General features: G+C 32.4%; 1 protein-coding gene across 1 annotated transcript in view; it reads left to right on the top strand.

The window, feature by feature from the left end:
* Positions 1 to 23,968, top strand: part of LOC142319826 (mitoguardin-like) — a 256,764-nt gene that overhangs the window by 101,906 nt on the left and 130,890 nt on the right. The window contains exon 3 of the mRNA XM_075357498.1: positions 1,903 to 2,079. Coding sequence (XP_075213613.1) covers positions 1,903 to 2,079 — 177 coding nt within the window. The remainder of the gene's footprint in view (positions 1 to 1,902; positions 2,080 to 23,968) is intronic.

Below are 23,968 nucleotides of genomic sequence, written 5' to 3'. Positions count from 1 at the left end.
AATAACATTTTTTCTACTTTTCATTTAAAAAAATGTGTGTATGTAATTTAATAGGCGCGCAATGAAGTCACGTTTTACCGTTTTTTTTTTCCAGTTAGCCTAATACAATGGAACGGGACCACTGCTAATAACTCATCTATGATTTAAAAAAGAATCATCAAAACTGATGCTGCTGATAAAAATGTATGACTGGATTAGACATAAAAAATATATATCTATATCTATACTCTTACATGAGGAGAAAGAGGGTTTTTGTTTGTTCGGGATAAACAAAAAACAAAACTACTCGATTATTCGCAACCAAATTATTACCCTTATTTCTTGGCATAACTTAGAAGGTTTCTGGATATATTTCATCTCGAAAAACCTCTACATATATATATACATATATATAGTAATGGGGGAGTGGAGAATTTGCCTATTGAGCACGAACTTTTATGAATTGTGAACTGTGAATGTGTATCACTGTGAGAGCTGTGTGATTATGAATATTTAAAAACCAATTTCTTGACTTTTTTGATGTTTCGAGTTTCAAGGATTAAAATGGATTTTTGAATTTTTTTTGAAACCGTTTTTTTTTTTTTTTTAATTTATCGGTAACAGTTGAAGAAATTAACCTGAATTTTAGTAAATTTAATCTTCATGTCAGTAAACCAATATGTAGGTTTTTGAAACGTAAAAAGATTTTTGAACAATGATTTAAAATTTTCCCAAACCGGACTATAGTAAACGAAATATTCAGTAGATTTAGGCTTGCAAATACTCTTCAGATAAATATTTTCTGAAAAATCATTAATTAAATCATGAAGAATGATTTAAAATTTTCCCAAACTAGACTATAGTAAACGAAATATTCAGTAGATTTGGGCATGCAAATACTCTTCAGATAAATATTTTCTGAAAAATCAGAAAATTAAAAGGTTTTTGTAATTTCAATTTTTTAAGGGTGGCGGCGCTGTGGTTCAACCAATTTAGTCACTGCCACCGTTACTATATCTGTGACTGACTGCACCTGCCTCCGGTTACTTGACTAAAAAACATAAAATGAAAAAAAATTGATCGCTACGGGAAACGCAAGTATATTGCGCAGGCGAAGCTGCGACGGGGAGTTAGTATTTAATATGTATGGTCGAATTGCATAACCCTCTTCTTTTTGACGTCTATTAAGAATGACGAAGTTTTGTGTACTATACACATATTAAGTGTATAATGTAACTGACGAATCTCGGGAAACTGCCACATATGGCAGCTAATGTTCGTACGAACATTACTCCCCGTTGGGGGGGGTTTCAGAATCATAAAACATCGAGAAATGCATTTGAATTTTTTTTTGACTGCAGCATACCTACAAGAAGGAAAGTTGATGCAGCAAAGCAAAAGAGATGGGGCCAAAAAAAGTTTTTCTCTTTAGTTGTTTCTGGACTTAAAGTCAGCACTTGTATTAATTTTAGATGATTCAAATAAATCTTGTCACTTTGATGTCTTCATACTAAATTAAATAGATTTTTATGAAAATTTTTTTTTTTAATATAGGTAATTGATACAATTCAATTTTGGTTATAAACGGTCAATAAGTTGAGAAGATCATCAAAATCATGGGTTTCGTATCTCAAAATTTTACTCAGAGTAGAAGATATTTTGAAAAGAATTTTTTAATTGCGTATTTACATACTTTAATACTGCACTTAATTTTTTCTTCTAATTTGTTCAGCGAAGCTGGGAAAACTTTGCAACAATTTACTGACTTATCGGATAACTTTTTTTCAATATTTTTTCATAAGGGTTAGCTTTTCAATGATTTATTATATATGAAGTTGACTGTACTTAAATTATAATTAATTCTTTTATTTAATTAATGTTTGAAATACAATTAATTTTAAATTTTTTCTTTTTTTTATAAAGAGGCCAGTGGTCGTCGTAGTGGAAGTCCAGGAATTCGAAGTCTTCATCGCCAAGGATCTATCTTATCCGGCTTTTCTGATAAAATGTCCAACGCATCGGTTTCTCTGTCTGGTGGACCGGCAAGTGAAGTAACTGCGGGCGCTCAGCCTGTCACGCCGCAACAGTTTGGTGTAATGGGTCAGTTATATTGCTTTTGCTTTTTTCTCCTTTTACAGTACGTTGTCATTGTTTGGATAGATATTTTATTTTTTACTCTTGCTTCAGTACATTATATTTAAATAACTTAAGACGGTCGTCAACATTTTACTTTTTTTATTTTTATTTTTTTTAATACCCAGGCTACGTGATTTTGTTTTTTATATCCTGAAGTAATGTCAAATGTAAATAACATTTATACTATTTATTATTTTGGCATCATTTTCATATCGATTTCATTCCAGCGTACTTATTCGGCTGGAAATGTAATAGTATAGATTTGTCTCGCAGTGGAATTTGAAACAAGTGGTTCGAATTCTATTTTACAAAAAGACGTTGTTTCATGTTTTAAAGTTTTTGTTTAGCAAAACGCGTTTCATTCCTTTTTTTATTGAAATATATTTGATCGATTAATTTTTATTGTTTTAATTTTATTTAACCGTCTTCACCAAGCTTTAAATTTGCTTCTAAGGCGCCGGGACTTTCGAGATTTCTTAAAAGCTCATTCTTAAAGAAACAATTTGTTTCTTTAGTGAGAATTCGTTTTAAATAATTTGATTTTATTCTGTTTTATTTATTTTAATGTTAATTTGACAGCAGTTTTACGCTTTAATTAATCCAAAAAGATTAAATGTTACACAAAGTATTACTTGAAAACCCTAACTATTTAACCAGGCAAGTACTGTTCTTGTTTTTTTGTGATATAGTGAGGTATTTTTACAAAGAGTGGTACTAGTTACTTTACTAAAGGTATACGATTATTATAACCGATTTTTCTACATAACGGACGTAGTTACCCTTACATTATGACGACCGGTTGTTACGATTTTATTTATTTTTTAACTTATTAATCTATTTATGTTAATTTTAATTTTAATATTTTTAAATAGAAGTAAAAATTTACCTGATGATGGTCGAATGACCGAAAGTACTTGAAAGAAATCCGTGTAATTACAAACAATTAACCTATTCATGTGTTTACTTATTTAATATTATGTTATTTTTTCAGTCGAATTAATCGATTAATAAATTTTAACGTGTTTATTATTTCATAATAATAATATTACTTTGTATTGTTATTATTTTGTACATTCAAAAGTATAAAAATTAAAATTGCTTGTTATTTAGAAATACGTGGTATATCTGAAAAAATTCCAATTAAATAAATTCCAAAAATTCCAATTAAATTCAAAAAAATAATCGCATTAGAAATAAGTGAATAGTATTAAACTTACTCAGATACCAACAAAAAAGAAAGTTGAAATTGGCTGTCTTTATAAAGCTATACATTCTTCCCGTATTTTCCGGAGTTGTACGGTAAGTTTTGTCGAGAGGGAAGCTAGCTTTCAGTAGTGTGCAAATTAATGTGAACACATTTCATAGTAACAGATATTTATTACAAAATCATTAAAAAATTAATTCTAATACAATACACGTTCGCCTTTGGCATTCCTTTTCCACGCTTTGGCACGGATTTAGCCGGTTTTTCACATACCGACATCGTTTCTTAATTTTAAACTGGACTTGATTTGTTTATAATTTTTTCCGTCCGATTTTCTCATCTTTCCATTCAAAATTGCCCACCGACCTACCGCACTGATGCGGGAAGCTAATCTTGAGATGTACGGCTGACCACCAGCCAATTAGGGCTCCAAGCGCATTAACATGATGGACAGGTACTTGCTGGCATTCAGCGACCTACACGTGGCACCTAATTGCTGTCTAAACAAAATTTTAATTTACGGATGTCATCTATATTTTTAATAGTTGACGAGATGCGTCTACCCGTTTTAGTAAATATATGACAAGTGAGCGGTTGGGACGCGTAAGCCGATGGTGTAAGGCACCGCGTTTAGTCCGCTCACGCCGTTACGTAAGGTCTAGGAGCTATTTAGGACACCGGTCGCTAAACCGTTTCGAGGCTCAGTAGACGTTTGTGGCACAGACATTTGGTCTTATCCTTTAGGGCTACCGATTGGGATGGTGGCGGGAGAAATGCTAAGCAAACCGATATCGGTCGATAGGCCGGAATCGGATCGTTCGTCTTCGGCTTAGGGACGAGTAGTAATCTTTCCGATTTCCATGCCAAAGGAAATCTGCCCGTCGTCAGCGCCTCATTTAAGATCTCTAGTACGATCGACGTTAGCTCCTTAAGCAGTATTCCTGGGACACCGTCTGACGCCGGACTTTTATCGGGGCTGATCTGTGAGGCCGCCCAACGAAGCTCATCTACGGAGAAACGTCTCATCTCGAAGCACGGCGCAACCACCCTTTTGGTTTTTTTAATTACAAAGAGGTTCGTTATTACTCTTTTAACTTGTACGCTTGAAAGCAGTGGGAGGGGGACGCCGAATCTCTTCATTAAGATCCGGTACGCCCTCCCACATGGGTTGTCATCTAGCTCAACTATCATCACTCTTCCAAGTCTCAAGTTTGGATTTATCCTCGCATTTTCGTTACGGGATATATTAAGCACGGATTAACGTGCTTTTCTTATTAAGGTTTTTGCTAGCGATTTTCTCACATTACGAGATCTTTGCTTACAAAAAATTAAATGAAAACGCGTTTCATCTGAAAAAGCCCTTTATTTATTTTACAATTTCAATTAATACTTATCTTTTTTTTTAAGATTACTTTTTTGACGATCTATGATATATTGCTGTGACTTAAAACGTTATGATAAAACAGTAACAAAAAAACTAGTATGTATTTCAGTTATTTGAAATATCAAATAATCTGAAATGCGATCGACTGAAAGAAATTAAATTATTGTAACGGCATTACTTATTCTGTAATTGTAAAATAACGCTATAGTCAAAATAACAAACCGTTATTATTATACTACTCGACCGGACGCAACATTGCCAAATCGTCGCTTATGCCCAATTGTTACATGTAATATCGTTACCGTAATGGAGCTTATATGAGATGCAGTTAACGGGATCATAATTTGCGAGGGAAACAGATATGTTTGTACATTCAGACGATTATGTTTTAGGCAAGCCCAACTCAGGAAAAATATGATATTAGTAGACATTAAACTCAAATAAATAGTTTGCTTCTACAAATAGCCAGTTTATTAGTTTTTTCTTTTGTAATGGTTCTCAAAATTATAGGTGTAATAATAATACTATGTTATTAAAATAGTATTATGAATGAAATCTATATTTGGCAAAATTAATGAAAGTAGATTTAAATTTTTATTTATTTTTTGTATTCTATACAGATATTGATCTGTTTAAAATAAATTTAGGAGTATTTAATTTACGTTTAAAAATTAAAACTTTTCTTCTTTATTCTGGTTTTATAATAAATATATTAATTAATTTCTTGTAAATAACGAGTTTTTTTTTTTTGTTTTATGAAGATTATCGGATTTGGTTTTTTTATTGGTGATTTTGTTGTACTGAATATTTTTTTAAAATTGATTAAAGATAAACTTTAAGCATGTTATGTGTAATCAGGTGGTTTTTTTTTCTTAATTTTAAAGCGATGAAATTTATCGTTAAGAGAATAAAAGGATACTTAACTTAAACGTTGTAGAATTATATTATATAATAAACATCTATCTTGGTTTTCGTGTTAGTTAAAACTTTTCATTAGTATTAAAACATACTGGATTTAATTAATCTTAATGTTTTTATACGTTACATTACCGTTTTCGTTTTTCTTTTTCTTTTTCGGCTACGTTTATCTTTTTTTTTAATACCTTCCTCTATATAATAATATTTAATATCTTGTAGTTTAGAAAACCCGTCTAATCAAATAAACGGTGGAAAGGATGAGGCTTAAACCTACCTTTTCCTAATTTTTGCTTAGGTTATTTGTTTTTCTAGATAACTTAATCGCAATATTTTTTCAAATTAAACGTTTCATCATTTACATAGAAAATATATTATATATTAATTTATAATCTTCGCTTATAGTATTAAATTTTTAAAGCATTATGATGTCATTCTGATGATTAAAAAATTTTCTTTGAAAATTAGTAGGAAAATTGAGTAAAAAAAAAATGTATTTCTGTATTAAGAGAGTTTCTTTTGGAATCTCTACGTTGTCTTCAATGTAACTTGATTTATCAAGATCACGATTTCTCACTTTTGTGTTTCTTGCAAACGGGTTTTTTCTCATGTAGGCTTTCTTTTTATTTGTCTACCCGTATTTTAAATAAAAAATAAAAAATCTAATATAACTAATTAATTAATTTGTAGGTTTTTCTTTTTAATTTGGCAAAGATCTCTAAAAGACTTTCAAGAATATTGAAAAAAGATTTTATTTTTATTTTTTGATATTGCTTTTTTCTAAGCGGGGTTTCTTTGTTTTGCTGATTTTTTTTTTTACAATCGTTGTGTAATATTGGATCGGTAATGGATAACAAAAATTATTTTGTTTCGATATTTTAAATATCCTAAGCTGACGTTTGATTGTTAAGTTTACATCATTTTTTATATTCTTTTTCTTTTGTTAATTAAGAAGTACGATTTTACAACTTTTTTTCTTTTATGGAGCTTTTTTTTATGTCGGTGCTAAATTAACCTATAAGTTATTAAAAAATTCGAAATTAAAAAAAGAACCAGCAGTTAATTTATTATAAAAAAAAAATAAAAATAAAAAATAAACTTTTCATAAATACGGTATACATGGCGTTAATATTTTATTGTTCATGAAATATTAATATTATTTATAGATTGCAATATTTCATGTTACTGTTTATATACATAAGATCGTGTTCGAGATTTTATCTGTATACTGTACTTTTAAAGTTTTAATTAAATCTAAATTATATATGTTTTATACTTAAACAGATAATATATTAACGCTTGTATGATAATGCGGTTTGTATACAGAACAGAATTTGTAATAAGCTTTATTAGTATGTACCTTCATTCCGATAAAAATGATACATTTTGATGTTTTATTATCATTAACGAAATTTTTTGGAGCGGTATTGGTTTAGTCATAATTTTAAATTAAATATCATTATTTTTTATTTAAACTGGAAATTATTCGTTCATTAAAGCGTTTTGCATATACATTTCCAATACCAACATACAAGGTTTCCATAAAAGATTACTTCGTTTATAATGTATTATATTATTTTTATTAACAAAGATAATTAATCACATTTTTATAGAAACATACCTTAAACAGTTAAGTTTTTCTCTTTACTTTAATAAATCTCGACATCCGCGGCAAAGAGAACATCGACACGGCAAGGCAGTATTCACTCATCTTCCAGTATTTGCGTGTTATGCTTTCGATTGCGTATGTGATCCCTTCTTGCCTTTTTTTTTCCTGTTTAGCCTCCGGTATCGTTTAGATAATTCTTCAGAGGATGAATGAGGATGATATGTATGAGTGTAAAAAATGAAGTGTAGTCTTGTACATTCTCAGTTTGACCGTTCCTGAAATGTGTGGTTAATTGAAACCCAACCACCATAGAACACCGGTATCCACGATCTAGTATTCAAATCCGTGTAAAAATAACTGGCTATACTAGGACTTGAACGCTGTTAACTCTCGACTCTCAAACCAGCTGATTTGGGAAGACGCGTTAACCACTAGACCAACCCGGTGGTCTAAACAGTAATACTATATATTGTCTTATTTAACGGAACGGAATCCAAGAATAGCGGGAGTTTCAATATTTCTCCCTGCAGATCTCAGAGCCTGGACAATGTCTCTTGCTGCTGTATCTTTCTATTATCGGGCGGGTTTCATGGGTTATTTAGAGGCGGTTACAAATTTTAAGTTTTATTTACGGACGGATTTGGTGATTTGCGTTCCTATCCTTATGGACCAGCGTGAAAATTATTTACCGGGTCTGACCGTGGGAGATTAAGCTTTAGAGCCTCGTACTCCGGCGTGATTCCCCCTCAGTCCGTCCGCTGATGTCCTTTCGGGCTGGCAGGAATACGTCTATCGGGGCTCTTATTTAAGAGTAAATTGCAAAAATGATCGTACCTTACACAACTTTGTAATGTCTATAGACAGGGAATAAAAGATTTGTACGAGAGCGAGTATATGTACGGCAGAAAGTATTTTTTTATTAGTCCAATATCTTTCAACAATAGAACGAGATTACCGACGGTAATCCTCTAACATTAAAACAAAATTTGATCAATTTGGTACATTTAGTAAAAAAGTAGGACAAACGAATCAGCTGATTTGGGAAGATCATCTGCCGTGAAGCTTGTCTCACTGTTGACCGGATGATCGAGTAAACTTATCTTGAATCGCCTCAACTGATTATTCACTAACTGACGACGCTTCCAGTGTTTTTACTTTTTTTTCTCAGCCGGATTTGAAAACCTTCTCCATCCATGAATTAATAAGTTTCATATTTGGAGTACGGTAAAATTATTGAATTTTATTATTTTTGTACATCTGATATCGTTGTGGTATTTTATTTATCTTTTTTTAAGATTAAAATTATATTTTACTACAATGCGCCATAAGCTTTGCTGCCTGTAAGCATTTGTGTATAACTAATTGATCAGTTTAGATCGATTTTAAGCACAGCTATTTTGAAATAACCGTAAATTTAAACCTTACACCAAAAAATGTGATTAACCTAGGCCAATGGTTCTCGGCGCCCTTCTTCGGTTCTTGGGACCCTCTATCAAGACCTCGTATATCAAATTTTAACAAATTTACTTTGCGAAATAGTCAGTAATGTTTTGCAAGGATTAGGCAAAAATAAATAAAACAGATCATAAAAAATTGTGATATCTACCTCCGCTAGATATTGTGTCCCATGACATTGATTTGAAAATAGAAATAAAATTATGAAAACTGCGTTAATAAATAATTTTGGAGGTACGATTAGCTCGTTAAGAGGACCAGATGATCTGATAAAGTTTCAAGGCTAATCGTACCAAAAAAATTATTTATTCATTGTAATATTTTTATTTATCTTTTTGAAATTTCTGAATTGATTTTTTTCTACAAGTAGTTAAAATTGTATTATGACAGATTTATCACACCACAATTTATATTCTTTAAAATATGAATATTTTAAGTAAAAACTAAATTAATAAATAATTTAAGTTATAATATAGTAGTTCCACTAACCGATTAACGTGCGTAAATATTGGTGGAAAACACTGAATCGTAGAAATATGTCGGTGGACTTTTCCGGATTAAAACTTTAAAGATGTATACTTGGCCCAGTCAACGTACGAGCTTGTGACGTCACGAGCAGACCGCGTATTACTACTCGGCCTGAAAACATCAACTCCACGTATCAAAGTATCGAAGTATTTCATTTTATCATATTTTATGCGTTTATAACTGTCATATTTACATTTATTAATTATAAACAATACGTAATTAATTATTTTATAACCTTTATTTGCACTAAGTTATTAATTTTTAATAATAAATAAAAGCTTACTTGAATTTTCTTCGTTCATCTAATTCAAACTTCTAGCAAGTTTACCATCCTCGCTAAACGAATCACTTTCACTGTCGCTTTCATTTTCACTTTCACTATCAGAGTCTACACGTATAATATAACATTCTGTCATTTCATCTATCAGTGGTTCCAGTTTTTCAATATTTTTTTATTTTATTCGCAATAGAGTTTCCAGTCTTCTTCATTCGTGGAATTAATTTTCTCTGTAGTTAATTTTTCAACATTTATGAAAGAAAATGCTGTGTTTAGACTCGCCAAATGTCTTTTTACGGCTGACCATATTATCTCGATCGATTCAGATCAGGATGGTACGGTGGAAAACCTATGTTTTTTAAAAAGTTTATCCACGGGATAGTTATGTACTTAGTTTTACGTAACTTTACTAATCCATATAACTGTGGTCTCATCATTTTTTAACTATACGGAATATGGGCTTTCTCCAGCCAATCGGGGTTATATCTGTTTTTGTGGAGTTAGAATTTGGCGTTTTATCAATACCTGTATTGTGATAAGGGACGTTATCAACAACTACTACTGACATTGGTGGAAGATCAATTTTTCACCCGCCCATTTCATGAAATTGTCTGTGTTCATGTTGTCATAGTAGTCGCCACTTTTCGAACTGGCTTTCCAAGTTAGTAATGCTTCGGAATAAAACCGACTTCTCCTTCAGCATGAATTACTATTAAACGGTCACATTTATTAACGGGCACATGAAGTCCCTCAACAATACCATCAGACCACGACTTCGTCGAACAATGCGAACTTTGTAGCATTGCTTTGTTTATACTTTGCCATTTGTCTTCAAATATTCAATTTTCTTCCGCCTGATACGGATTTCCCAATTAAAAGTTTTTGTTATTTTCAGTTTTACACCATTTGAAACGTATCTCTTTCAAATTAACAACTAAAGTTGATTCCTGCCTTTAAAACCAGTAGATGATTGAAGTTCTTACCTTATTTTTTTTTAAAGTGGATAATTTATGCTTCTTTGAATGAAATTAATTAATTGTTCTTTTAACTACACCTAAATCAAAACTGTCCAGTCCACTGACAGTTTTCGAACGTCGTTTATACTTTTTCGGCGAGCTGGAAGAACACGATTGGGATTTTGATTGAAGAATCATGTCTTTTTTCCGAGTTTTTGAACCTGTGTTCTTGATATCCCACAAGCAGCAGCAGTTCTTTCTTCGCATTTTTGAATGTCAATTATATGTTTGTCGTCAGTTAATTTACCTACTTTCACAGCTTCTTTTTTTCATAAAATCATAAACATTATTGATAATTTGACTCCTAAGGTTTTTTCTTAACTACGGATTTAAATTATACCATAACAAACCACACTAATAACACACAAACAAATATAAAACAAAAAATAATATATTACAAAAAATTTGAAAAAAACAATGAGTAATTATAAAATAATATGACCCCGCAAAATCATCGCTATCCGATTATCTTCACCGAACAAGATATAGATTGGTGTAAAGTTTATTTCTTTATACACACATAGTATACTACGAATGACGGATCTAAATATAATCGTGACGAAAGGCATCATTTCTAACTGCATGTATAAATTTTTGTAGGCCTGTACGTAATACCAATCAGAGCATTAGTGATCGATTAACGGATTGTTATTGTTGTCAAGATTGAGTTATTAAGCATTTTTATACATATAAACAACTCAACTGGAAAGAATTGAACACACAACATAAATGTATTGTTTGGGCGCTCGTATGATTTGTAAGTCGAAAAATGAAATAAAAATAATAATTACTCGCAAAAGTAATGTTTTTGAAAATAATAATGAGGTGTCAGCACGTGACGTCACAAGCTCGTACATTGTTGAAATATCTAAAGACAGCTGAGTGCAATTATAGTACGAAATACTTCAATAAATAAATCCTTTCCGATAAAAGCGTTTGCTGTTGGCCTTTTTGTTTCGACTAGTTAACTCTTGCCGGCTCTAATACAGTAATTAAGTTCTCAAAAGTTTCTAGATTATCGCTTTTGTGTATCGTACGTTTAAATTTAGAAAAAGTACAGTTCTAAAAGTACAGTTGAATTGTAACAAACTACAATTCTCGTAATTAGATTTTAGTAAAACTTTGAGGTGAATTCGTGGTTTCAGATCCAACTACATTAATATTTTTATTTGTCATACTAAAACTTTAGCATCGTTTATTTTACACTTAACCAATTAATTGTTTATTTTATCTAGTCCAGTTTTTCTTATGTCTGTAACAAATATAAAATATTTGAGACGCAGTCGACACTAATCAGAAGTGTTTTTCATGAAAGTAATGCTGTTTACTAAGTCAAACCTAGAATAGAGTGTTACTTTAAGGCACTGAATATGACTATATTTTTGGTGGGCTATATTTGTATTTTGGGTATATTTTGGTGGATTTGAGGTGCTGATTCTTACGTTAGATGATTGCTAGATGAACGTGTTTTCATTGTTGAGTCGTACTTCAGTACGAAATTAGCGGTTGCAATGCAAGATTTGTCGCTGAAATCAAAGACCGATTACTCGCCTCGCCTTCATTAAATTTATTAATGAAATTAATTTGTGTAAATCAACTGTTTATCGGGCGACCAAACAATTACGATTACGACCTTGTCGCATTCAAACGGTTCATCGACTTCTTGAGCCCGACAAAGAATAACGGCTACAATATTGTCAACGGTTCCGTCGATTTCTGCGCGAGGGAATTAATGTTATGGATTCGTTATTTTTCACAGGTGAAGCACGGTTTCATTTGGATGGCTACTTAAACAGCCAAAACAGTAGAATTTGGAGTGCTGAAAATCCCCACGTTTATCACGAAAAACAATTACAACCGCAGAAGTCGGGCGTGTGGTGCGCGAAATCGCGGAAGAAAATAATCGGTTCTATTTTTTTCGAGTATACCATTAATGCAGAACGATATCAGGATATTTTATTTCAGTTCATCGCACTCTTGGAAGAGGAAGACAGACAATGTTGGCTACAACATGACTGTGCGACATCGCACTACGGAGGTTCAACTTCTGATTTCGTCGAGGAATTCTTTGGTAATCGTGTTATCGGTCCAGGGTTGTGGCCACCAATATCTCCAGATTTGACTTTTTTTCTACAGGGTTACCTCAAAGAAAAAGCCTACAGCAACAAACCACGAACACTTGAACGATTGAAAGTCAATATTGAACAAGCTGTATTAAATATCCAGCTAGAAACTTTGAAAAACGTTGCAAGAAACGCTGTAAAAAGAATTGAAGCTTGTATTCAAGAAGATGGCGGCCACTTCCAACATTTACTCTAAATGTAAGGTAATGGATGGTAATAATAAAAATTACATTTACATTTACACATACCTTTTTATTATTTCAATACCTACCAATATAAGGTTGGGTTGCGTTTTATATGGGACACCCTGTATATAATAGGTAGTTTAAAAAGTAGTTTTGCGCATGAGATAGAGTAAGCATCCCAAATCTCAGGGAGTACATCTCACAGTGGGTCAGGCCGAATGTCATTTGACAGCTGGCAGTTGAAGCTACTCCAACAGTTTTGCAAAAATTGTTGGATTTCTACTTACTCCGTGAAGATGAATGAACTTTTCGCAAAACTGGACTATATTTTACAATTTTATTTCGATTATTTCGAAAAAAGGCGAAAATGCTTAGCAGACCTGCGAAGAAATTTGCGGTGTTTATGAACAAGACACGAGTTGGTAATCAAAAGCAACAGCCAAAAGATGGTTCAGTCGCTTTATTTTTTAAATTGTGATATTCAAGATGCTCCTCGCAACGGGCGACCAATCATGGAAGAAGTGAATGATATTCTGGCAAAATTCGAGGATACCGTGATGTAAGCAGTTATGACGTCGTCAATGACTTATACATCCATCACCAAACAGCGTTAAACCATCTGGAGAAAGCTGGCTACAAAAGAAGTTCAACTTTTGGGTGACACATGATCTGACGCAAAAAAATTCCCTAGATCATATTTCTATCTGCGAAACTTAACGAAATCCAGCCGTTTCTGAAGCGAATGATCACGAGTGATGAAGTGGATAACCTATGACAACAATGTGCAAGAAAGATCGCGGTCGAAGCGAAGAGAAGCTCCACAGTCTCATGCCCAGGAAGGTTATGCTATCGTCTGGTAGGATTGGAAGGGTATCGTGCATCACGAGCTGCTACCGCTAGACAAATGATAGACTCAGACCTGTAGTGTCCATTCCAACCCCGAAGGGGAAGACACCCACCTTGTGGCAATTCCGGTTGCGATACCACCCCCTCCGTTTTTAGCCCTGAAGGTCTTCACCGGAGGTCGTCTTCAGACCCTCTAATTGATTACATCTCACAGCCACCAGCCAGGCCTCAGTCGGGATGTCACCGATGCAAATGCTTCGGCAGAAATTTAAAATAAATAAAATCTGAGCTAACGCCTTTGCTTTAGACTTCCTTCGGACATATTCACTTTTTCTACAAAATTACCGCACCTAGTAACATAAAAGAAACTGCCTGAACTGATCATCCCAACCCCCGTAGGGGAAGACGCCCACCTTGTGACAATTCCGGTTACCACCCCCCCTCCTTGCCCTAATGGGTTTTAACGGAATTCGTCTTATAGACTATCAACTGATTATACATCACATAATACGCCAGGCCTCGGTTAGGATGCCACCGATGTAAATGCCTCGGTAGTCATTTACATCGGTAATTTTTTAACTCGGCTTTTGCCTTCGCTGCAGGCCTCATACGGACATCTTGAATGTCCTACATCCTTGCCCTCTAAACAAGGTAACCAAGTTCGCGGAAGCAAACCCCGCGCCTAGATCTACATTTTACAGAGCCAATTTGTAAATGTCGCTTGGTTGGAGGCAATAGAAAAACAACATACTACCGGCAGTGTTGCTCGCAACAACAGAGTTACTCCTAGCTCCCTTAGTGTACTCATTTTAGTTCATACCCCAGACTTAGGTTAAGTTACGGACTCCGGTCTGGTCCACTTGGGAGAGACGGACAGACTCCCACTCAGCTCCATCGCAGAGTCCCGCGTGACATTTACTTTTTTCAACGCCTGATGTGATCATCCCAGCCCCGTAGGGTAAGACATCCGCCTTGCGATGCTTCCGGTATCCACACAACCCCCCTCCCGTTCTTAGCCCTGATGGGATTTAATGATAGCCTGAACTGATCAACAAAAAGCTGTCCTATGTTCACCTTTACAGTACATTTTTTTTTTTTTACAGTAGCTGTATCTTATTTACTGAGATACAAGAAAGCCAATCCACATACATATTTAACGACCCGTCAGAAGTTGAAAATTAACGACCCGTGGGAAGTTTTAATGTATCTACCGTATAGTCCGGACCTGGCCCCTCAGACTATCATTTGTTTAGGTCTTAAGTTAATTAAGTTAGTTTCAATAGAGGTCTGTAAAATCCACGTGTCACAAATGTTGCCAGAAAAATGGCAGAAGTTCCCGGAAAAAAAAATGGTTCATATTTCGTCTCAATGTTATTTTCCAATATCAGTATTCAATTTTGGCCTCCAAAGGCTCAATACCTTTTAGACAAGCCTGATAATATCTACCTATGTACATAAAGATCCATTCGGAATTCTTCATTGTTAAAATTGGGTGGATTTTTTTGTCAGAGGACGTCATGAAACGTCAAGATTGCAGAAGGCTAGTCGTGCCAAGTATTATGATAAGTTTTTTTTTGTATATTATTCTGTATAATATAACCTACATTATACTTGTAGTATACTTGATTCCGTATATACTACACAATATACTGTATAGTATACTGTTTTATGAAATATCCCGCTTACTGTACATTTCTTATGTTGATTTATTAATGTTATTTAATACAGCATCACTTGAAATAAAAAGAGTCTTATTCTATCTTAAAAGTGTATCACTATCTTGAAATGTGCTTGGAGAGATGGATGATGTGAATATTTCTTATTTACATTTAAATCTAAAATTTAATTCAATACTGCGCAAAGTAATCCTGGTTCGTACTGTTTACAACAGATGTTGTAGAATTAATTCTGCCAGTTATTCGCCGGTTTATTTGCCGACTTTAAATTTGATTGTAATTCTTATGCTGAATTGTTTTCACAGCGAGTCGTACGGATTGTAAGAATTCTTTGGTCATGTTTTATCGATATTATAACAATTATTGTATTAATATTTATTAATGGGGTAGGGTTTCTCTGAAAATATAACATATTTTTGTTTCTCAAAAGAAACAAAAGAAAAAATTATAAAACAAGATACAAAACTTTTACCTTGTTTTGTATATTTTTAAAATACAATCAATATTTTTATTCGTTGATTTACAGTATTTCTGTATGATATTACCGAAATTTTGTTTTCTTAGTAGCCTACCGGGCTGGTCTATTGGTTAACTCGTCGCAAATGAGATGTTTAACACCTGATTTTTGAAGTCGAAGGTTCTGTCTGAGGTTCATATCCTAGTAAAATTTAGTCGCTTTTATAATGATTTGAATACTAGACAATGGATAACGGTGTACTTTGGTGGTTGGAGTACAATTAACCATACCTCTCAGAAATGGTCAGTCTGAGTCTGCACAAGACTGCGCTTCATTTAAATGTCATACATATCATCTCGTTAGTCGTAAGGGGGATTGCTTATCTTATCTGTTCACTAGTTGAACAGATTGCAAAGTACACGTTAGAAAAAAAGTGATGACAATTTTGTGAATGTTTTCGCTTCTTTCAGTGATTGAATTAAAAATAATTTATAATAATTTCTATTATTAGTAAAATTATATTATTTGTTATTATAATTTCTGCTACATCTTAACATTTAAACAAGTAAGTTATTTCGTTCCCAATAAAAAGCTTAATATTTTATCCGATAAAACATACCTTAAAAGTAATATCTACGGACATGATTAAAAAACTTTAAAGGCCACCATTTTGGCCTTTTTCAAACATATCTATTTCATAGAAAACTGTCCGCTACATATGCACAATAAAATGTTTAATAAAATAATAATATAAAATGTATTATTATATAATGTAATGTAATAAAAACATATCTCAATTCATAAGAAGGCAGGGCATTTTTTTTCCTGAAGAATTAATTCGCCAAAGTAGCTTGCAGAGAAGCTTGTACGTGGGAATATAGAAATTGAATTTTGTAGCGTACGAAAATTGTCATGCCTTACCGGGATTCGAATCCGGGACTCCTGGATGAAAGGCCGATACGCTACCACTCCGCCACCGAGATCGGGTTTTTTTTTACTTCTTGAATCATTTCCTAAGTTTGACCAACATATCTCGGGATACTTTGTATATTAGTTTATAATGAATGAGTTCATATGTAATTTGCTTAATGCAAATTTGAATTTGTTACATTAATTCAACAAAGATAGATTTTGTTGGACGTGTTTCTTACTGATTTTTATATTTAATTTACTTGATGAGTTATTTATCAATAAAATGAAAGAACAAAAGGAACATCCGAAGGCCATTTACTAAAAAATAAGAATCTACGACTGAATCGCATTTCTGTTGTAGACAATCATCATCAGTTATAATTGAATCGATAATAGTTAATAGTAGAGTACATTGAAAATAAATTAATAAAAAGATAAAACAAAAAATCGTGTTTTTTATGTTTTCTTTTTGTATTTATATTAATTTATTGCTTTACATTATTTGTTCCGACCTTTGTTATGGCTGAGATGCAATTTTTTTCTGAGAATAAGGTTGTTCATCAAGTAAGCAAACCATTGACTGTAATTAACAGAATGTATCTCTTGTTTGATTGAATATTAGGTGAATTTCGGTCGGCTGATAAGCTGCTGTGTGTCTAATCGGATGAGTGAAAAACGGAAACCACTTCATTCCTCATTTTGCTTAATGTAAAAAGTTAGATGGCATGGTTGTTTGTTATCCTTGTAGATGATTATGAATTTTTTACAGAAGCGAGTCGTGGTATTTCCTTTATAGGTCACCTATTACCCGTTTCAGTTACGGCACCTAAACATTCGTATATTTATTATTGTTTGATCCAATTACATTTTATATATATTTAGTCTCATTTGGTCTGAAAATTAATCTTTTTGGTGGTTTTTATTCTCCTATTTCATATTTTGTATTCCTTTCTATTCTGCGTTTATCTTTTACTTATTGTATCTTGCTTTACTTTTACTGTTGATTAATTCGCCACATCAGCTCGAAACTTGGTACGTGACTTTCTGTCACTTTCTTTTATTAATAATTTGTTCAAAAATTTCGAACTTATTTTTCGGAAAAATAAGTTCAGTTCAAAAATAAGACTTCAGTCTCTCTCGACTGAAGAGAGAGACTAGGTTTAGCACAGTGTTACTCTCGTAATGCATCCATTGTTTTTGATTAGCTTCGTCGGTTAAATCAAATGGTACTGCAAAATCACACGATGCTTTGTTACGTAGCTTCCTTCAGCAACTTCCCATCACCAGTTCTCCATTTTCGTCTTACATGTGTTAGTTGTAAACTCAAACTTTCTCATTCTGTATTTGTAGTATATGTTGCCTTTTATTTTAATAGATCCTATGCTGCAACAATTTAGGTAGGGTATATAGTTGCTGTTAACGTTTGATAGTCTATTTAGACTCCACATCATTGCAGTTGTTCTGTCAAGGTTTGTAAGATTACTACGCATTACATGTTACGTGTTGGTTTGTCTTGAAAGCAGAATCGTTTTATTGCTAGATATTCATGTTGTAATTTAATGTTATTTCTTGTTTAGATTATAATATGAAATAGCACGTTTGGAATATTAATTTATAGATTAAGTTTCAAGGATATTATTTTAGTTTATTCACATATCTTAAATTTTAATATATATATTACACACACACACACACACACACACACACACACACACATACACATATGGTGTATAGTATATGTGTGTGTACAGTATAAATTAATGTGAACACATTTCGTGATAACAAATATTCATTATAGCTTACAAAAATCTGCAATGAGCTAATTCTAATGCAATGCATGTCAGTGTTTAGCATTAACATCGCTGTGCCATGGATTTAACCAATTATTCACACACGACATAATTTCTTCGTTTAAACCAGATCTTGATTAAGCTTACTATATTTTACCATTTGTCCTTTGATGTAGTACAGTCAGGGTGTCACATCTTTTCCCTCAAAATTAACCACATTTATTCAATTGGTTTGCGATCTTGGGAATTCCCTTGACATTCGAGAAGTTGAATATCATTCCTTTTAAAGTTAAATTTTTCTGTAATTTGACAGGACGCAAGGAAATATCACACCCGGTCGGCCACAGTTAAGAGTTGGTACAAACTTACCCTCTACCATACGTATATATTTATCAGAATATATCAGAATATGTATGTATTAATACACAATCGGCATTACAGGTTCTGTTCCCTATACAGCCCCAAAATAAAATACATTTTCGGAATTTTTTACGACATTAATATGTTTGGGGCGGATAAGGCTTCCTTGTTCAGTAAAATGCGTTCAACTGAAAACAACATGTATTTTTCCCGATAATCTTCGTCCAGTTTTCATTTTTTTTTTTTGTTTGGCTCAGTTAAGCCTCTTTTTCTTCACAGTATCTGGACGAATTGCTCTAAAGGCTATCTTACAAATTTTTAGCGAATAATGAATGAATATTTACTCTAGATTGGGCCAATTTATTTTGTAGGGTTTTAGTAAGAGTAGGATTTTTTTTTAGATTTTCTCATTAAAATAGAATCATTTTTTCTTTTTCTTCCACAGTTCCCATTCCAGTGAGGAAAAAGTTTGCCTATTTAAATTAATCATCATTATTAATGATTAATAAAATTTAATGTTCGCCTTTTTGGAATTTTTAAATTTTCATATTTTTTTATTTTGTAGTAGTAGCAATTAGGTTCGTACTTACTAAATATTATTAAAATATCTCAATCTGTCTTTAAGATATTAATTTTCATCGGAAAAAACATAAAATGAAGAAAACAGAAAAAAAAATAAAGTGAGATTTATTTTGATGCCCTAAATTGGTCCGTTGTGTTTGACTGACACTCCCCTGGACTCGTATAGCTAATTGTGAAGAGGTAGGGAGGAAATGGCGTGCAAAAGAAGCGAGATAGAAGATTTCTCCACATACTTTTTTGTTTACTTCGATGTCTTGAGTCAGTTTATCCTTATGACTTGCCAACACCTTCTGGAATATTCTACCAGGGAAAATGTAAAACAGAAAATTATTAAAAATAAAACACGGATACCGTGATTGCCCTTGTTCGATGGCGTTGAAAATCCGGCAAAAGTGAGGTATGTATGTAGAGTCAAATTTCAAATTTTTTTGTTAACGTATTTTTGAGCTATGAGATGAAAACTTTAGAAATATCGTTGATATCCTCCATTCCTAATTCCGGAAATTTTTGGAAATTTAAATAACTTGCTAAGCACCTGCATCGCACTGAAGCTGAATTCTACGACCGCTGTACGAAAAGTCAAAAATTCAAAATTATGAAAAATAACTTCCCCCTTTTTTATTTAGTTGAAAATGTAATGCCGTCAATCCCGTATATATAGACATATTTCAGCAGTTTTCGAAAATTATGTTGGGCTAGTCCGGAGGTATTAAACAAAATACATGCCAACGTACGTACATACGTCTTCTGAAATATTGTATGGTTTGTTTAGGTTCATATTTTGAAGGAAATAAAAGTTAGAGAACTTCATACATATGAGATTTTCTTCGACCTGTGAGATTTGTTCAAAAACAGATATCGCATGTTTTATGTATGGTACATCAGTTGAATCGGTGAGATAGAAAAATAACTCTGGTTAACTTTATACGTCGTTCAACAATCGCCCCAATTTTTTTCAAACAAAAAACAAGCGACTAATACGATGAGAATCAAGCGAATTGTACAAAAGTTAAGATTGCATTTGTCAGTGTCAGTCAAGAATATCATTGCGGTGGCTGCCACTCTATGTCCTTTAACCTTGTTCTAAATTCTACCTCCGTTTTCATTCTTTATCATTCCTGTGATTTCATTTCCTTTATTATTTTTTTATTCGTTGTTTTCTTTTTTTAGCTTTGGCTGAATAATACTATTTTGTTTTGTTTTTTAAATCATATTTGTTATGTAGATATAATTATGATGAAGATGTATAAATTTAAAAAAAATTTATTATTCGTTTTAAGATTTTTTTTAACAGACTTCAAAAAAAAGGAGAAGCTTGTTAATTCGATCCGTGCCTCATTTTTGTTTCTCTTTAATAAGTTTTCAAACCTTACTCTTTATCAAATGGACCGATTTAAATAATTTTGTATATTTCCTGGTGATTCTTTTGTAGAAAATAGATGTGAAAGATTTTTAAAATAAAAAAAATTAATTTGTCTAAAATTAGTACTTGAAGATATTTTTCTTCGGTAGTTCTGTCGGTGGCGGGATGGTCAAATCAATTTTTAACCCTCTTTTCTATATGCTAGCGAGCTCAAAAGCGGAGCTATTTTGATAAGGCATCGACTAAGGATGGGAAATCGTCATTCAGTCGATCCCGTACAGAGATATGCCGTACATCTTGTTGCCGAAAAAATTTTGTAGTCCCGCTTGGAGTCGAGGAAAGAGCCATGTACGCAGCATATCCAAATAAGTTATTCCTGTTACTCTCTGTGTAGCAAACAAAAACGGCCCGTAAACTTGCCGTCAAATTATTGCATAAAAATCATTTAATTTTTGTAAGTCCTTTTCGCATTGCAAGAGTTCATTAGGATTCTCTGACTTCTAGATAAGGATATTATACGCGTTAACTTTTCCACTACGATGACTCATCAATGAACACTGTAAGATCAAGAAAGTTGTCATTATCATTCTGCAACATTCTGATTGCGTAGCGGGTAGGCTGTAATGACTGTATACGGACGCATATGTAAGGGTTTCCTTAAGACATTTCACATTATCACCATCGGATCTAGTTTGCGGCCACCTTCTTAATTGATTTTTTTGGATTACGCAGGAGATTCCCTGACACGTTCAACATCTCTTCGGTTATCCGGCACTATTCCCTTCACACAAAATACTGATGGAAATGCCTTCCGAGGAATTTGCATCGGTTGCATCCTGACAAAGGCCATACCGATCACTGTTATGTTATCGAATTTAGAGTGTCTATAAGACGACCTCCGGTCGTCCCCCTCTGGGCTAGGAACGTAGGGGATGGTGTGACGACCGGATCGTCACAAGGCGGGTGTGTTCCCTTACGGGAGTCAGGACTTCCTTTACACAGACATTAAGTCGTTTCAAACCGACTCTGATTGCCATTTAGGAAACTTCTTTCTGTTCAGAATTGCTCCATTTTTGCTAGTGACGCTATCAAATGAAAAGGTGAAGAATAAATCTACGGTCAACGGTCATGCGCGCAACTCAAACTATCCTTTTTGCTCTTTGATTCTAGCCTTAAATCAACATTGTACATCTTATTTCAAGAGATATAACAAATTAAAACCCCGTTATTCCTTTTTGTACACCCGGTATTATAAGTATTTTTTTCTGCGGGAATTAACAAAATTATTTGATAAAGTAAGATTTAAAAAATTATATATATCCTGCAATTACAGAATTCATGTTCAATAATCTACGTCATCGGTGTTACTTTTTGTTCATATTTATCAAAATTTCCTTGTTTTGCATGTTTTGTAAATTGTTTTTTTTCTTTCATATGGGGATCGTTTGTGGATGTATGGATTATTAAAAAATAACTCTACAAAATAAAAAAAAAATTAATAAACTTCAGAAAAGAACTGTTTTAAATAATAATTAAAAACTAGATTATTTTTCAATTGTTCTTTAAAATTCGACTTTTATTTAAAAGTAGGTTCCAAATTATTACTCAAATTGTTGGTGCAGTTTTTAATTCAGGACTAACTTCTGAAAAACTTATTTTTAAATATTTTATTCTGCTGAAAATAAATTATTACTATACATTGTACAATAATGATTTATGAAATCATTATTATAAGTAGAACGTCAATAAAATAATTCGTAAAACTAAAATAAACGTAAAAAAGAGTTCGTAATATCATAAAATTCTGTCATCCGTGGTGTTTTTAAATACGTGAACAAATTTCCTTAGCACAAGAACAATTGTTAACACATAGTGTTAAAGGGAGACCCCATGTAGGTAAACAATAAAAATGAAAAAAAGTGTAGGATTATCTAACATTTTGACGCGTGACCCGTTGGACTACCCTTATCAAAATGGCTAACATTAATGATAAAGAGTGATATGTATTGTGATTTGTATTAAATTTATTTTTAATCATTTTATTAACAACCGTGTAATCAATAATTTCTGAAAATTGTTACTTTTTAAATTAAATTAAACCTGAAAATGAAGAATGCGTGGAAACGCGTTTTTAAAACATATATATGTCATATAAATAAAGCAAAAACTAAAAAAGATAGGATATTAACAAAGTATGGGAACCTTTAAATAAAATTTCAACAGTTAAAAATAAAAAAAAAACATTTAGTAAATGTTCTCCTAATCATTGCCATCCCTAGGCCTAGGAAGGGTCAAGCGGAGTGAAAAAAGTTCATGTGGACAAATCTTGTATCTCGCTTTATTTCCTCTATTAACTGAACAAAGATCCTCGAAAGTGTCCGCAAAACTTAAGGGACTAATTCAGGCATCAATTTAAACAAATGTAGATATTGCTCTATCTCACTTTATTTCTTTTCTGATCACTGTTTTTTTTTTCAATAAAATTGAATCTCGCTCATATATTATATTTATAGAAATAAATTTGAATATCTCCCTACTCCTAAATCCGATCGATTTAAAAATTTGGAATTTTATTATTATTATTATTATTTTATATATTTATTTTATTATTTATTTATTTTTATATTTTATTATTTTATTTGATATATTATTATTTTAAGTACTGTTATCTACAAAATGTCATGTTTTTACAACCACGTTGCTAAAATTAAAAATGGTTAAAACTACTCCACCCCTTTTTTGGTGGTTTTTACCAAAATTTAATGTTATCTATAGAACATTTTTGTACTATTTTCGAATAATTTATGTTGAACCAGTCTATAAAATAGCCAGTCTAATAAAATAACCCGACAGACGTTGTCCTGACGCGGCATTATTCTGTAATAAATGCACACACATAAATATAAGTAACTTAATTAAGTTAAAATTAGCAGGAATGTGTTCTAAATTTCATTAAAATGACTATTAGTATGATATTATCAGTTTGTGATTGTTGTATTATTGTAATGGGTTTATTGATTAATTATGTGTAGTATTGTTAATATTTATTTTCACTAAATATTGAGATGTCCGATGAAAATTGAATTAAAAAATCGAAACGTCGTATAATTAATAATTAATGTAATTAATAAATTTTCATCCACATTACTACTAATTTTCACTTAACATCAT

This window comes from Lycorma delicatula, chromosome 2 (assembly GCF_047948215.1).
Source record: "Lycorma delicatula isolate Av1 chromosome 2, ASM4794821v1, whole genome shotgun sequence".
Taxonomy (NCBI): Eukaryota; Metazoa; Arthropoda; class Insecta; order Hemiptera; family Fulgoridae; genus Lycorma; species Lycorma delicatula.
This window is presented reverse-complemented; position numbering and strand designations above follow the sequence as displayed.